Raw genomic sequence first — 16,975 nt, 5'->3', positions numbered from 1 at the left:
AAAAGCAATTTGATCAACCATTGAAAAGAATTTGTGATCGAGTTTTCCGTTAAATCGCTTCGTTTACATAGTTCTCATATTACATTGTATCGATTACATCGTATTCTGTACGTTGAATATATTACATCGGACAAATTACATCGGTCGCATTTATTACACCAAAAGCCCTCGAGTACGTCGGGTTGTGTAATATTACACAACCGAGGGAATGACTTGGTTGCAGCGGTTTCGATGTAATATTCAACAACTTTTTTTGCTGTGTAGGAAATTTCTTGACCCATTCAATCAAGAAATTTCTTTACTTTTCTTGAGCGAAACAGCATACTTAGCTTATAGGTAAAATGGTTTTCCCGTGCATTTATTTTTTTTTGTCTCCTCTCTCTCAGATTTTCAGTCACAGGCGGAGATGGAAAGCGACGCTTCACACGAATTATTTTCAAACACCAACAGCACTGCAGATAGGGCACCAGCAAAGCAAGCACTGTCAAACGTTACTGTTGTTAGTTGACCGGCTCCAAAATTTCGGTTTCTATCGCCCAGAATAATCGGTTTTATCTCTATAAAATAAACTGTTGGGGACACTTCGGGGGCTGCAAGATGGGGGACAACAACCTCCTGGCGGCGTACAAGCTTATTAACTCGCAGTTGGTACTAAGCAACCAGAAACTGAAGGAAGAAATCAAGGAAAAGGTGGAGATGATTAACGGTTTAAATGCGGAACTGATGCAGTACAGGATTGAAAACAAAACTCTCCGGGACATGGTCCAGAAGCTGTTGGAGCAGTTCAAAATGGTTACGAAGATAATGGGATCGGTTCGGGATCAGAGCGAGTCGGTGTTCAACACGGTTTTCAACGAGCACGCCAAAAAGGAACACGAACAACAGACGCGCGGACTGGTGGCCGAAATATTCTACGAAAAGCGCCGGGCGGAACGGCAACCGTATGTGGACGAAGCGGCAATCGAGGAAGCGGAGGACGAAAACCACTCGATGGAGGATTACGAAATTTCGGCCCGGGAAGGCGAGGAAACGGCCGAGGAGCTTGGCGAGGAAGAGGAAGAAATAGAGGACGCAAATTCGACTCCATCCAAAAGTCCGTTGGTCAAACGGTTGGGAAAGAAATCCCGGAATCGTAGCTTCGATGAATCATTCGAAACCATCGATACCAATCGGGTGGTCAAAGCGATGCGCAAAAGCCAAGAATACATCCAGCGGAGAGATTCACGGGATGGGAGGCAGCCAAGCGACGAAGAAAGTCTGCAGGAGAAAAGCGAAAAGAAAGAGGAGACAGATACGTCTAATGTGACCCTGACGGCACCGGTTATAACTATTGATGCCACGAGCGCCACGATTGATACGAAAGGTATGTACAAAATATAAGAGCACTTAAAGGTAAAAGAAAGGAAGAATGGTCATCCTCAGCCTAGTAATAACGTCCCCGTAAGATGCAGTGCGAAACTTGTGTTTGTCTCAAGCATCAAAATACCGCTATTTATCTTATTTAAAGTTGTTGATTATAATGCTGTTCTCTAAAATATCATAGCATGCATGCAAGTTTCGCAGCATGTATGGTGATTCATTTGCTTAATTTGCCACAGAATTCAAACTTTATGTGTTATCAACAAAGTTCATAAAACTTTCGCTGCTCAAATATTATTTATCAATGATTTAGGACAGTACTGTATATTGTTATACAAAGAAAGCAAAGAATTTTGTATGGAGACTGCAAGCATGTTGAAAAAATTGAGGAGGGCCATACGGCAGTAAAAAATCTAATTGAGAATTTATCCGCTAGGTGGCGCTAGTAACGAATTTTTTTCAATTTTCTATATCTCAAGATCCTGATAAGCTAGAAAATTGATGTCTTCGACAAAGTTGTTCAGCAGACTAAGGACTATCTGGCAATTTCAAAACTAGTTAAGAATTTCTACACTAGGTGGCGCTAGTAACAAATTTTCTTCAATTTTCTTTATCCCAAGATCCTGATTAGCTAGAAGGCAAATTTGTTTAGTAGACCAAGGACTATCTGGCCGTGATTAAGAAATTATTCGCTAGGTGGCGATAGTAACAAATTTTCTTCAATCTTCTATGTTACGAGATATTGATAAGCTAGAAAGTTTGGTGTTTTTCGCAAAGTTGTTCAGCAGATTTAGGATTTTGAGCACTTGCAAATCTAATTGAAAAATCATCCCCTAGGTGGCGCCAATAAAAAAATTTCTCAAACTTTCTGTAACTTGAGATACTGATAAGCTTAGGTAAATTTGTTCAACATATCAAGGGATATTTGGCAGTGAAACATCCTGTTGAGAATTCATGCGCTAGGTGTCGCTAGCAATATTTTTTTAAGCTGCAAAATATTTAGATCTCGAAGAGCTAGCAGGCTGGCGGTAAAAAACTAGAATGGGAATGTATCTACAAGGTGGCGCTAGTAACAATATTTCTCCAATTTTCTATACATTGAGAACGTTCATGTGTTCAGCAAACGTTTTCGAATTTAGGAATACAGAAATACATATAGAAAAAAATGAATCACGGGTCAGTCAACAATCTCAATATTTCTGTGGGCCATTTTGGGTCTCACCATATTCAAAATAGGTAAATTTAATTTGTGGTCATCACGATGATAGAAGTTTTAATTAGACGGGTTTGGTGGTCTAATGGCTACCGCTTCAGCTTCATAAGCAGAAGGTCATTGGTTCAATCCCAGGCCCGTCCCTTTCCTCGTACTTTGTAGTTGTATCTTTCACTCGCTTCTATCTACCACTCTTAATATATCACAGTTGATGTATCTATCACAGTTCATAGCATTGGCTAGAACCCGAAACTGACAGTAATAAACCGTTTCCCTACGCTTACATTCGTTCATCATTATAGCATTCCTGATACATTGGCACTGTATATCTGGCGGTGAAAAATCTGTTTGAGAGTTTATTTGCTGAAAGGTTGTTGTATACAGTATATATATTTCTAGACTGCTATAGAAGGTTTTTCGCTATCCTATAATCCTAATCAATTCCTAATATTTTGAGAATAGACTACCGGCTACGCTCATACTTACAGTTGAACAAAATAATTTAAAACGTTTCATTTTTTTATGAATAAAGTTATTTCACTGCAAATTTTCTCGAGCCATACGAAATGATTTCATATAACTTGTCGATTTATGTGCATATATAGAAGTACATCGAATCTTTTAGTACAGGAATCTCTTTGTATTTTAATTATTCATGGAAATAACGTTTAACATAATTCCAGTAAATAAATATTGTCAATATCGTGTTAAAGAACGTCGACTCATGAAAGTTTTTAATTACTCATAACTCAAAGAAATTTTCAACAAGATTTGTTATCAGTGGCATTATATGTTATTACTATGGCATTTACCTGTATTTGCTCAGATTGCTCTAACTTTAAACATTAGTGTTGAGCAGCAAGTTGAGCATCCAACCCGTCGTCTATAACATTTAGGTTGGATTGTTATACGAAAGATTATTGTTGTCTGAGAAAAAAAGCCACAAAGACCGGCATTCTAACGTAAGAGGATCTCATATTTCCATTCTATGTAAAATAAGTATTTACCTAACGTGTCCAATATGCCCCTAATCCTCCTATTCATGAGTATTTTGCATATTATTATAATACACCCTTTTTTAATACATTCCCATAAAATATACAGACTATATGTTTATTTTTGCATATATAGTGATGCACCCTTCTTTCAGTATTATCTCATTAATGATATAGGCAAAATATATCGATGGAGAGCCCATATAGCAAAAGGTCACTTGGCATAAAATAATTTGGTATAAAGCCATTTGCCATCCAGCCATACTTATGCTCCTTCTTTTCAAAAAGGATGTTCTTCATGTCATGCCAAATGGTCATAGGCCAAGTGACCATTATATCAAATGGTCCTTGATCATTTAATCAATCATGCCAAATGCCTTCTTGCCATTTGGTATCCTTACGGAAAATTTTGTCTATATCGTCAACAGGATAAGACTGAAAAAAGGGTGTATCACTATTTTGTGCAAAATTAAACAAGTCATTTGTAATTTAGACTTGACGCAAAGAAGGGCGTATCATTTTAATGTGCAGAATAGTAAGTTTTTATTCTGCCGAGTTTACGTAATCATTATATCGGAAACGTATAATATGATACTACGAACGTCTTTATTCTAATTGGTGTAGCCCTAAAAAGTAAGAGATGATGCACCTTCTTAAAACATTGATGAAAAGCTGCATACATCACTACATTTGATAAAAATTGGACATACATGTGAAATTATACATTTGGAATCTACTATACCGAAAGAAGGGTGTACCTAGCTCTATTTTGTGCAGAGCAGTGTTGCATTTGAACGCGTTCAGTTTGCGTTCCAGTTCAAATATTTGAACGAGGGATCAAGTAGGCTTGAACATTGATCAGTTCAAAAAATTGAACCCATGGGAGCTGAAAAACGAACGCGGAAAGAAAATTGTTCCCAAGGCTCATACACAACGCATTTCCACGCCAAAGTCATACAAAAGATGCTAAGAAACATCGATGGTACCATCAATTCGGAATGATATGAATTCAACATAGTTTGATTTTTTTTTCGTATTTAGGCTGCAGTGTGCATTTATAAGTGAACGGGGTGTTCTTGAACATTGACAAAATTTTGCACGAGAGTTCAATGTTAACTGCGTTTTTGTTCAAAAAAGGAACGCGTTCAGTTCATTTTTGGCTGGCGTTCAGTTCAAAATGCAGCACTGGTGCAGAGTAGTGATGAGTTGTATTCTTTTTAATAAATATTGGATAATGTGTTTCCCCATAGACTGATCTATCAGTTTTCATAAGTGCCAATAAAAGTGAAACCACTGTGATAGTTCATTTGCAAATGAAATTTGAATTATGCGTAAAGTGTTCATAATTAGCAGCACCAATGCTAATCTTCTCATGTACTTGTAAACAACTTTGTATGGAGTTCAATTTTCAAGTTTTTTAAATAGATTATTTCAAAACTTTAAAGTAGGTATATAATTTTCTGGGGAATGGTCCATTCTGGGGATTGGTTTTCTGGGGAATGGTTCATTCTGGTGAGTGAAATTCTGGGGAATGAGATTTTGGGGAATGGAATTCTGGGGAATGGGTTTCGGGGGAATGGTTTTCTGGGGAATGTTATAGAATCGTCTTTTGCATGTGAAAAGTTTGTTGGCTGGATGAAGGTTAATGGCTATGGAAAGTATACTTATAAGCCGCTGCGATTGATCATTAAGGATAAGTAGCCCCTCATTCGTTTTGGCCTGATGACTTTTCAGCTTGCATTTCAAAGTGATAAAACTCAGTCTTGATAGTTTATATTGACTTGGAAAAGTATCACTGTACGCGCTAACATGCATAAAGTATGCTAATACTTTTTCAGGTGTATCAGTGCAAAACCAACTGATTTTCTTTGATTCGAAATCGTGAGATGAATTAGCAACAATCAACAACAGCGCATACAAATTTCAATGACGGCCTACTTCGCCTTAAGGTACACATGCTAGTTGGTGAACAGACAAGGAAAGTGACTCATTTCTTCAAGGACATATGGCCAATAAAAACTTTCAACAACAAGAATAACGAAATGATCTAAAACTAAGACTAAACAATCTGATTTTGTTGAGACTTGACGATAATTAACATTTAAGACTTACGTAAAAGACAGAAGTAATCACAATAACACGACTAAAAAGGACACTTAAATGTAAAAATATTCAAAATTATTTTGATAAGACAGTATGGTAATGACACTACATTTCAAAGAAATTCTAATGGAGTAGCTGATTTGCACAATGCTTCCTTTTCTCAGAAGCAAGGGAATATGGGTATTAATCAATAACTATCACGTCACAATACTAATGAAAAAACAGTGTTCATGTGGGCGCCATTGCCAAGTCCGTCTGAGTATTGGTTCTTGTAGAGGGGAAACTTGGCAAAAGCCAGACCGAGGGTTCAGTCTTGACGAGTAAAGCTGCCATGCACCTCCAATTGAATACCATAAAAAAGACAAAGAAAATCATAAATTTCTGGGAGTTATTACTCCTAAGGGGTCATACCGTATTGATCATAATTGTATGTTCCTAAGTACATTGAACAAATCAATGATTTTTCTATTATAGGACAAATAACCATACGGAACAGCACACAACTGGAGGTCAGTAGTTTCTCTAGCAACTCGGGCGTTAGTGACCAGAGCACCCAAAGTGATTTGAATCCAACTACGGACCAGAGCTTACGCCCCGTTTCTATCAAGCGTATGGCCAGCGATTCCATGCTAACGACCCTCATCGAGCGCGAAGCCAACAAAGAGAACAGCTTTGTCAATAACGATACGATTTCCAACGCTGCCTCGTCCACACCTGTGGTGAAGAAGAGAGGTCGTCCGCAAAAGCCCAAACCGTCCTACCCGCACGGAATTGCCGGATTATCACCCGTGCCGTTTGTGTCGCTGAAGCCATTGACCAAACAGAATCTCAGCCTGCACGACATATCCATCGATGCGTTCGCCAATGACAACGATCTCAAGAAACCGAAAATCGAAGATAATTGTAGCGATCACAATAGTATAGAATCCAACGAATCTGGGAGACCCCGACGAAAGGCAGCTCCCAAAACGTTGAAGGAACCGAAAATTAACGTAAAACAGCGACGGACATAGTGTACTTTTATCCTGTTGATGTAATTTAAGGACTTTCTGCACCAGTGTTGTCTACATCAGTCATTGCTATTGATTTGTACACCCTTTAATGTAGATTGCAAGTAACAATATAGACTTAGTGTTTCAAGTTGTAGTAATTTATTTACGATCACAATATCGGGGCTGGTAGCCAGTGGCTATTTAATAGTAGTGACTTATGATTTTCAAAAAAAAATGGCTTGAAAGTCAAAACGTAATCAGTTTATTTAGTACATTTACACTGCATTACAATGAAGAAAAAAAACATCTAAATTGATCTACTGCATGTTATAGGTCTAGTCGAGTACAATTTGAAAACCAAATTATGACATTTTTACTATATTGTACTCCGCAAATATTTAAGACTCACAAACATGTTTAATTGAACACTTTCGTGAACAACTATTTTTTTTATCAAGGATCTAGAACATAATATTTCCATAAATAAAAAGGAGCTTATTTACATTCCAAAAACGATCGATTTTTGGCAGATTCTTTGTCAAAAAGGTCAAAACATGATTATCAATAGATATCTATTTTGTACAAATTATAATCAATTATCAAATCAAATGGTGTTTGTCATGTTTGTTTCGACTGAACAAAAACTTTTGAAGGTGATTTTTTTCTATGAATCCAATCAAGTACCAACTGCTATGATATCAAATAGTATCATCAAGTTATCCCAATGCCGAAAACCGACTTAAGATTGTATGAAAAATTATAGGTGCATTCGAAATTAATAGTTATGCAATCTTACAAGTGCTTGTTTTAAAAATGTAAAATAAAAATCCTGCAAACAGAATGCTCAGAATATTCCGATTTTCAGGGCTGGTAGAAGTTGGACAGCAAAATAATAGTGACTTTAGTGACCAAAATGATCAAAATAGTGACCAAATAGTGACCATAAAGTGACCTAGAAGTGACTTCAAAATTACAAGTATTAGTCATTAAAATGACTAGAAATGAAAATACGTTATATGTGTAGCCAATCTACATATTGGGTGAATTTAGAATGTAAAGAACTGCAGTAATTTCAAATCTTAAGCAATAAGCTATCTGGAATGAGGCAAAAAGATGACTCATTGAAGATTTCACATACCATTTTTTACGAGACGATCATTAACTTAATATAGGTTACTATTTTATATTTCTGATTTCAGTCGAAAAAAAAATCAAATACATGAACTATGGTACTCGTGATAGAATGTTTAGAATAATTCCTGTTCATGATGAACTAACAGGTAAAATTCATTGAAGATTTTGAAGAATTACTAGAAGCATTTCTCAACAAATCTGTGAAATAAATCGGTGGAAAAATGTTGGTTGAAGACAAAACTGTGGTGAAAATCGTGAATTTATTTCAAAGTATTCTGAAAAAAAAATTCTTACGGAATTACAAGTTCAAAAACCAACGAAATATTAACACTCAAGCTAAATTTTCGACAGAATTTCTGTAAAGTTAAACCATTTCTTCCAAATAAACAACGGTAACTCTAGAACACAACTGATTATTGGCCAACTCGAGACAAACCAAATTCGATGAATGTCTTGCATAAAGATTTAGAAAATAATTCCATGCATACTTAAAATGTTTATATTTCAATTGATCGTTTCAATAACTAAATTAGGTTTTGAAAACAATCATATCATTCAGTGGCGACTCGTAACCACACGTTTTATCTGATCTACAACCCTTAAAATGACTAATTTTAATTAATTTTAATACTTAGATCATAAAGCAAACAATAAACGATAGATATCGCATATGTTTTGCTCATATGAGTTGCTCCATAAACAGGTGGATTTGATGTTGGGGAATAGTCACTGATATCATCTTTAATTAATTATTATCGTCTCATAATGTTCAAGCATTCATTAGAGTAACGTGTTTTTTATATAGAAAGAGTTGACCATAGTCATGTATAAAACTGCCCAAAGGTAATCAATGAAAACATGTATAGTTTATATGTTGGAATATCTAATGTAATATCTGCAATGGTTCCTAGCAAAACTAGTACTTGCTATTGAAATCCTGGACGAGTTTATGACAAACTTTTTGAATTTTTGTTGTTATTTGTAATCGTCTTTGGCTTTGGCTATTATAGTATATAGGCATATAGTGGAGTTTTGATGATGTTCTTTCAGGAGGCAGGTTTAGGATTCCTTCTATAGCCGTAGATTACTGCAGAAAGATCACTGGTAATTTATTCAGCACGTCTGTTAGATATTAGTCCTGCGTTGTGTCAAAATTTATCCAAATATTTCGGACAAAAATTTCTTCCCGAAGTCGCTTCCTAAGTATTGCCAATATCTTCTCCAAAACTTTTCCCAGGAAATTTTTACATTTTCCGTTGGAAATGACTAAGGAATATTCACCTGAATTCTTCCAGAAAGTTAGTCGGGAGTCTCCATTTTACTTGAGTCAAGAATCTTAACACTTTGATTTCAAAATCACACTTTAGTTTTTTTTACTATTTCATTTATTTGAAGGCTCACACGCCGATATTCAGCATCACAGAGCCGATATTGAATAGTTGAAAAAAGTTGAACTTCTATTATGAATAGAAAAATTTAAACCCTTAACATGTTTATTATTCGGTAAACCCTTTTCAACTTCCGATGAAACAGCGGTCGCAGTGTGATCAGTGTTTGGGGAACACTGATCAGAACAAGCTTTTTTTTTTTCATTCTTCTCGTTGACCCGCCTCGATCGTCGTCGCTTATTTGTAGCCCCATTGTGTTCCGTGGATGAGTTTGACGCATTGTCATCAATCGTCCAGTCGTCGTTATTGTCGTCGTCGTTCTGTTGTTTCGCATCTGCTGGCTCATTTTCACGAACAGGAGATGGTGATTTTTGCCGGTTGTTGTTAATCGGAGGAAAGTCATCCTGATTGAACAACTCGTCCGACGATTTGGATGTTGTTGCTGTTCGCGATGATTTATTAAGAGGTGTGGGACTTGAATCTGGACACTTCTCGCCGGGATGAGACGGTTGCCCGCATCGTTGACATGATTTGGGCTGGTTAATATACGAAACCATTGTAGGCTCGTTTTCGATAGTGATGAAGGAAGGAATTTGTCGAAACAAGTTCATCCTAAGAACTCGCACTCCGTTAGATATCCCGGGAAAGTAGTGCTTCCACTTCTCGTTTCTAATGGAGATCACCTCTCCATATTTCATCATGTGGTCAGCAACGGTAACGTGACTCATCGACGGTGGGAGGTCGTGGACCCGGACCGTCACTGCGTCACAATCGATGTAGACCGGAATCCGAAATTTAGTATTACCACAAAGCATTGTACGCTTCCAATTATGCTCGGATTGGTAGCGAGCAACAATTTCTTGTGAATTCATTTCTATTAGCACACAGTTGCGCGTGTGATGCAACTGTATGCTTTTAAGGTCCGTAAGCTGGAGCTTTATTTCATTCTCCAAAAAATCCTTCACTTTTGCCACATCAGGGCGAACGGGGAGGACACTAAAGTCTACCACTAGAGTATTTTTCCGCGTACCGGACATTTTATACTAACTGCGAACGAAAGCAAGAGAGACAAAGAAGTACGTCCGACGCGAGCAGAGTTTGGGTTGCAACTGACACTTTAGTTGCCCTGATAATGATAAATATCCATTTATTTTTGATTATGTTTGAAAAGCTATCCCTGTCTAAGATTTCATTATCATCTGACCAGGAAAAAAGTGACTTTAGTGACCATTTTTCTGAAAATAGTGACTTTTTGTCGAAAATAGTGACTTTTTAGTGATCAGGTCGAAAAAAGTGACCAAGTCACTAAAAAGTGACTTACTACCAGCCCTGGATTTTCTCCCAAAAAACTGGGTGCTGCGAATTGAATCCTTTTTTATTTTCAAGCAAGTCTTGAAACATGCTTCTTGTGAAGAATTGAGTTTGTCGTATTAGTCCCACAAACGTCACTTTGAGTTCTCTGTTTATCAAATTTCGCTCTCTGATCTCTCTCTGGAGAGCTTGAATGCGTCCTAGCTTGAATGACTTTTTCATTGTGAAATCGGCTAATAGTGGGTCTGCTAGAAGTCCGTGGATCTATTCCATTTTTATGTGACTGTGCCTTTGGATTACAACGCTGAGTTCATTCAAAAGTTGCCGGAGCAGCAATTGAAAGGATCATGTCGATGGTTTTATTATTCCGGCCGTAGCATACCCCCTCAATCAAGAAGGTGAGCTAATAAGATGTATAAACTCTCGCATAACTTCTGATCTCGCCCTAAAAGCCATTGGTAACCATGAGTGTAGCTCGTTGTTTCTGAGCATTTGAATGGATTTTCATGCTATTTAACAACGCTATGAGGAAGAAAGGATCATTATCTACCTGCCCGTGATGTTGGTTTGGATGCTTATTCCTTCTTCTGCCCAGAAACAACGAGCTACACAGGTGGCTACCAATGGCTTTTAGGACGTTATCTCAGAGTATGCGAGAACTCGATTCCTAGCTTCAAACCGAATAACATCGAAAACGACGATTCTGATTAATCAATTTCGGAAACACCGATGGCGTTAGCATCTCGAACGCTTTGATTTTGAAGATTATTTGGGTGGCCAAAAGCCAAAAAGAGAAGAAATACTCAACCGACAAAATGTTGCGCATGGAGTGTCAAGTATTTTTCCTTGTGTGTATTTTAGGTACACTGTTGTTGAAATAAGTCTTAAATATTATTTAGACTATTAAGCAATTTGTTGCAATATAAAGAAATAACAAAAATAAATATATTTTTTATCTCTGAGATTACAATACTTTCTCACAAGATCACATTACTCTCTCACAAGTAACATAACCACAATCTGGAATGTTTGGCTCCGACATTCAGGCTCCCGCTTGACAAGCAAATTGAGTCAGACCGCAGCACCCAGCCAAAAAACTATCAAAGTTACCCCGTTCTATGGTAATCGCATCCTTCAAAAGATATTCTTAAGTTCAAGGAATATAATTCTAATGTTTTAAGTTGTAATAATTTATTTACGATCACGGAATATGCATTCATATAATAGACCTAAGCTTACAGCAATATTTGATACTTGTACTGTTTGGGAACCTTCGAGATTACCAATCTCCCATCGTAGCTCAGCGAAGCGAACACCCACGGATCTGCGGTACTCCACTCCACGCAGTAAACCGAATCCTCATGCTGGTCAAACATTTGCAACAATCCATCGGCCAGCTGTTCCTTGTCACTGAGATTGTCCCCGCCACTTTCCAGTGTCTCCGAACTCACACTACTGGCACAAGTCAGCAGGACTTTGCCATCGCTACTACTGGAGAGGAGCAGCTGATCGTGATAGGTGTTGTACCGTACATTCCAAATCCAATGGTGATGGTCATTCCGGGCAAATACGTGCTCCTTGGTATTCCGGAAGTCCCAAATCTTCATCACTCCGTCGTCTCCCCCCGTGACGATGTGGCACTGCTTATTCGGATTGCAGTCTAGGTCACGAACCAGCTGACTATGGGCATCCTCAATGGTCCACGCACAGTGATTCGGATCCCGGACGTCGTACGATTTGATGCTGCAATCGAACAGCGTTATAAATTGATTACCCTGGTTGAAATGGGACCAACGGCCTCCGGAGAATTTGGGCATGTGTTTGGCGTTAATTTCCGCTACCAATTTCGTACTGGCCTCTGCCCGGTTGAATAGTAACACCTTCCCATCTACAACGGTACTCAGTAGAGCCGAATCGGTTGGATGAAATTCCGTTGCCCGTATTTCTCCCCCATATCCATCCGTCTTCAAAATGTCTACGTCAGCAAACTGCAGGAACTCCTCGCTGGATTCAAACTGATCTGGCAGGCGCAATAAAGCCGTCTGCATGGTGGTTTGTGTGCCCCGGTGGATACTGTAGCAAGAGGCCAACGTGTTGCCATCGTGCGGGCTGGCGGTCAGTTTCCACACTTCGCCCAGTGGATGGGAGAACACTTTCGCCTCCAGGGAAGGGCAGCTGTCTTCGTTGAGATCCAGGACGTGCAACTGGTTATTCGGTTTCAACGACTGGGTGGCACAGAAGAAACGGACCTGGTCGCTTTCGGTCTGCCTTGATGCTAGTGCCCGGGCCTTGAAACGGGGAAAAGATGGTTCAAATATGATTTTCTATTGATATCACAAAACACATACCTGGAACTCCAAACCGTAAACCAGTGAGTTATTTTCGTCCATGTTTCACACTCACTAGCCGAGAAAATTATATCGATTTGAATTTGTTTATAAGGTCATGTATTTAATAGTAGTTTAGTGAATAAATTACATCACTTATTTCATGTATTTGAAAATTAAATTCGATGATTGCGATCCTACTGGGGAATGAGAAACTTTCCTGTAAAATACTGTTTACAAATTTGACGCAACAACCAAAACACAAAAACAAAACAGCTCAACCTGTCAATTGACGGCATCGGGCATTTCCCCGAAACGCCCAACAACGAATGAAGGCGAATGTTGTTCATTCTCTCCACTGAGAACAGCGTTGCGGTTGAAAATATTATGTATCCGGTAGAAATCAAGACCAACATTTATTTATAATTATTGTTTTCTCGGGCCCCGTGCGTCGCAGCTAATAAGTGAATAGTGTGCTTTGTTCATAAAAATCGTAAGAATGCAGCGCCACACTAAAAAACTGATTTCAAAATCGCGCGAGTTGAGGCGCGTCGCGAGTCTCACTGGCGCGATCCGGTTTGGTGGCGGTGCGACACTATATTAGAGGGTTAAATAAAATACACAACGCCACTTGATTTGTGCAGATTAAATTCGCATTTATTTAGAATATTTTAAGCATTCAATTTTACCATGGCACCATTTGTATAGTAAAAATTACTATATCATGGTTAAAAACTTGCAGCAGACCAGAATCGAACCAAGGATCTGGCGATTGCCAAGCGCGAACGCTTACCGCTCGGCTATCGATGCGGTTGGATTGAGAGAGGACAAAACGCAAATAAAAAGCGTTCATGATAGCTCAATCGTGGTTGGAATAGTAAATTTAAAAACACGTTCATGGTTCTCATTACTGCAACGCTTGTTTCAGTGTCCAAACCACTCGAGCGGTTCAGACGGTCTCTGACAAGGATTGTGAAGCGCGAAAAAGAAAAAGTGCCTGACTAATCTCAAGCAAAAAGTTGTGTTCTCCTTCATGTTAATTCAATTAGGTGTAAGAATAGAAATAATAAACCATAGAAGAATAATGTCGCTGATGCTCCCTTTGTTCTCGCTCAGAAACATGTTGGGTACCGTGAAGGCCCCTAACTCTGCGCAGCTCCTAATTCTGCGCACTTTCACCAAAATCTGGTAAAATACTTACATTTTTGTTCAAAATTTATTTTTCATATATTGCTACAATAGTAATAAAAAAGTACGCGAAGAATTTCCTTGACAAATTTACGTTTATTACTTTAATAAAAAATAAAATTGCTTTAAAAATATTGAAAAACGTCCAAATTGACTGCCCGTTAGCAAAAATGCTAAGGGAGTACCTCATCACTTAAGTCATTTTAAGCAAATTAATTAGTACGTAGTCACTAGTTTATTTATCGAGCAATGATCACTGGTGAAGTGCAACTTATTTTCTCTTCATTTTCTTATTCTTCTTAAGTGCGCATAGTAAGGAACCATTTTTCAACTATGTTCCTTACTATGCGCAGCAGGTACACTGAGGCAAAAATACTTAGGTTTTCCATAAATCAAGACTTATGAACCAGCCAAATTATGGTTTCATTGCACGCTTAAACATTTCGAAAATGGGATCATAAGTTTCATAAGTGAGAGCTTTGAATTCTTTAACAACAATTACTTGAAATTTTTATCATAGCAATCGCTAGAAGAACTACTCCGCTTTCGATGTTGGCTACAAGTTAATCAAAAACAGATCACATGTTATCAAAACATGTCAATTTTTGTGCACGCCTGAAATAAAAGGCGAACAACATTATCGATTGATAATACGATTTGAGTTAATTCCATTGCGTTTATTACCGAATTTCATTGATTGACTTATGAAATTCATTACTGAAATTCTTCACCCAAATCATAAGTAAAACTTACAAATTTTAACAATAATCGTTGTGGCGCCAAATCATAATTATTCCTTAAGAAATTATTAAGTTTTTTTGCCTCATATAAAACGTTATTTTCAACATAAAATCAACCCTCCAGAGGTCGATATTGTAGGGAACCATCGACTTGTCGACACCATCGAGATATGGAATAGAAATGCTTTGGAAAATTGTTTGAGGGGACCATCATAGTAAGGGAAGATTAAAAAATGACGTCCATCATATTTTAAGGATTTCTACACTTCGTCCCCTCAATCCCCTGTTGCGATTTTACAGTACCTAATGAATGCATTGTCACATTTTCGTATACTCCTCCTCCCCTGAACGATGGACGTAATTTTTGAATGCTCCCTAACCATGCAAAAAAAATAATTTTGATTTTTTGTATAGTTTCATGAGTCAATATCGAGTAATGGAACATCGAGGTTTAATCGTTGGTTTAGATTTTAGAAAACTAAGTTAAATAGATGTTTTGGAAAACATATGATAATTTCGATTGTTTTGAGAGTTGCACTTAATGGCATTCAATTGAATTATAGATAAAATTCACTTCACTCAGTAAACTTGTGTTAGAGACATTCTACGCTCCACTGGGAACGTAAAGCCATATAAAGCAAGGAAATGAAGATTAATTCGGAGTTTAAATGCTAGTAATGCTTTTAGTAAAATACTTCAACTGTTATAAAGAATTTATCGAGTGCGCAGAGTTAGGAACCTAAATGCGCAGAATAAGGAGCATTGCAAAAATGAATGCGCAGAGTTAGGAACACGAACACCCTTGAGAAAAATTAAAAATTTGCTATACAAATCATTACTTAGTGGAGCTTTTATATTTTTTCCTTATACATAAGATCAATAAGTATTTGTTTCCAAAATTTCAGAATATTGTGTTTTGTTTTCAATTAATTACAGCTGTTTAAAAATTGAAAAGCCTTAAGTGCGCAGAGTATGGGGCCTTCACGGTACATAAATGTCAAACTGCATACATTTTCGCGTTGACATTTATAGACTCGCCTATCTCCACCAGCAAAAGATGTTCCTACTGCGACGCCAGCGACATTCTTCTTCTATGGTTTATTACTTCTTTGGTGTAAGACTATAAAAGTGCTTTTTGGGGATATTGATATATAAGGGAGGGTAGGGAATTTTGATGTGGAAACATGATGGGGACGGGAGTTGAAGACAAGATGGAGGATGATGATTGGGCAAAAGTACCATTGCTGAAGTCAAAAGATTGACACAAAGACACAGACGACAACAGTGACTATGACAGAGAGACAAAGAGAAATAAAAAACAAGGCAACTAGGCAAGGAAATTGGACAAATATCAGGCCACAAGAGTATTGAATGACGCTAACCGGGCCTACAACTACGAACGAAAAACAAATCCAAGAAAAACAAAATGGCGACTTTCCTGAAAACAACGAAAATCAGACCACACGCACACAAAAACAGACAGGTACAGTACACAGCCGCATTTATTTAAATATATAGTCTTTAAAATTTGAAGAATCTCAACTATACGATTTCCATTACCCACTTGCGGTACCTTATAAAAAAATATTAAAAATAATAAAATCAAAAAAGATCATAATTCAATCCAGGTAGACAAATTATCGTTTTTTATTAAAAAAAAATCTTAATCTGAATTTAATGAAGTGTTAATATCATTCAATATACCAAATGATTGGAAAGTTATACCACTCCTTAAACCCTCAAAGGATTCAGATAATCCACAATCATATAGACCACTAGCGATGCTAAATGTAATGATTATGTTTAGTTAAACATATATTAAATAAGTTCATAGAATTTGATAAGCATTGGCTAGCGGCTCCGTGTATAGATCTGAAGGTCAAGAGTTCGACACTCGTTGCCGACTTTTCCCTGTCCTTCGGTTTAGAAAGGGGTATGGGCGCGTTCTGCCAACTCGGTCTAGGCAGATTTCTTGTGTGAACAAGTTTCAACATGGACGTTCTAAAGTGCCAGCATGAAGTGTTGTGCTTGTGGTGAGCACTTGAAGATGAGATGGAAGGTCATTACTTCACGTTCACGCTTGACTTTTACTTCTGTAGAAAATTAAATACAATAATCGAGCCTGAGCATAACTATCTAAATTAACAGTTGCAAATACAATAGTCGTTCTTAGCTTACTAACATGCCGTCGCGTTGATTTTATCATAATGATCTTTTATCTACAT

The 16,975-nt window shown here is 37.6% G+C and overlaps 2 protein-coding genes across 2 annotated transcripts; one reads left to right on the top strand and one right to left on the bottom strand.

The window, feature by feature from the left end:
- Positions 1-445: 445 nt before the first annotated feature.
- Positions 446-6,810, top strand: LOC5568298. The gene is made up of 2 exons (XM_001652125.2): positions 446-1,363; positions 6,145-6,810. The coding sequence occupies exons 1-2, from the start codon at positions 598-600 to the stop codon at positions 6,681-6,683; spliced, it is 1,305 nt and encodes a 434-aa protein (XP_001652175.1). The 5' UTR covers positions 446-597; the 3' UTR covers positions 6,684-6,810.
- Positions 6,811-11,658: 4,848 nt separating this feature from the next.
- On the bottom strand, positions 11,659-13,079 carry LOC5568299 (protein TSSC1). Its single transcript, XM_001652126.2, has 2 exons — positions 12,844-13,079; positions 11,659-12,783 (listed from the first exon to the last, which is right to left on the bottom strand). The coding sequence occupies exons 1-2, from the start codon at positions 12,883-12,885 to the stop codon at positions 11,731-11,733; spliced, it is 1,095 nt and encodes a 364-aa protein (XP_001652176.1). The 5' UTR covers positions 12,886-13,079; the 3' UTR covers positions 11,659-11,730.
- Between the last annotated feature and the right edge of the window lie 3,896 nt (positions 13,080-16,975).

The sequence above is a fragment of the Aedes aegypti genome, chromosome 2, assembly GCF_002204515.2.
Source record: "Aedes aegypti strain LVP_AGWG chromosome 2, AaegL5.0 Primary Assembly, whole genome shotgun sequence".
Lineage (NCBI taxonomy): Eukaryota > Metazoa > Arthropoda > Insecta > Diptera > Culicidae > Aedes > Aedes aegypti.
This window is presented reverse-complemented; position numbering and strand designations above follow the sequence as displayed.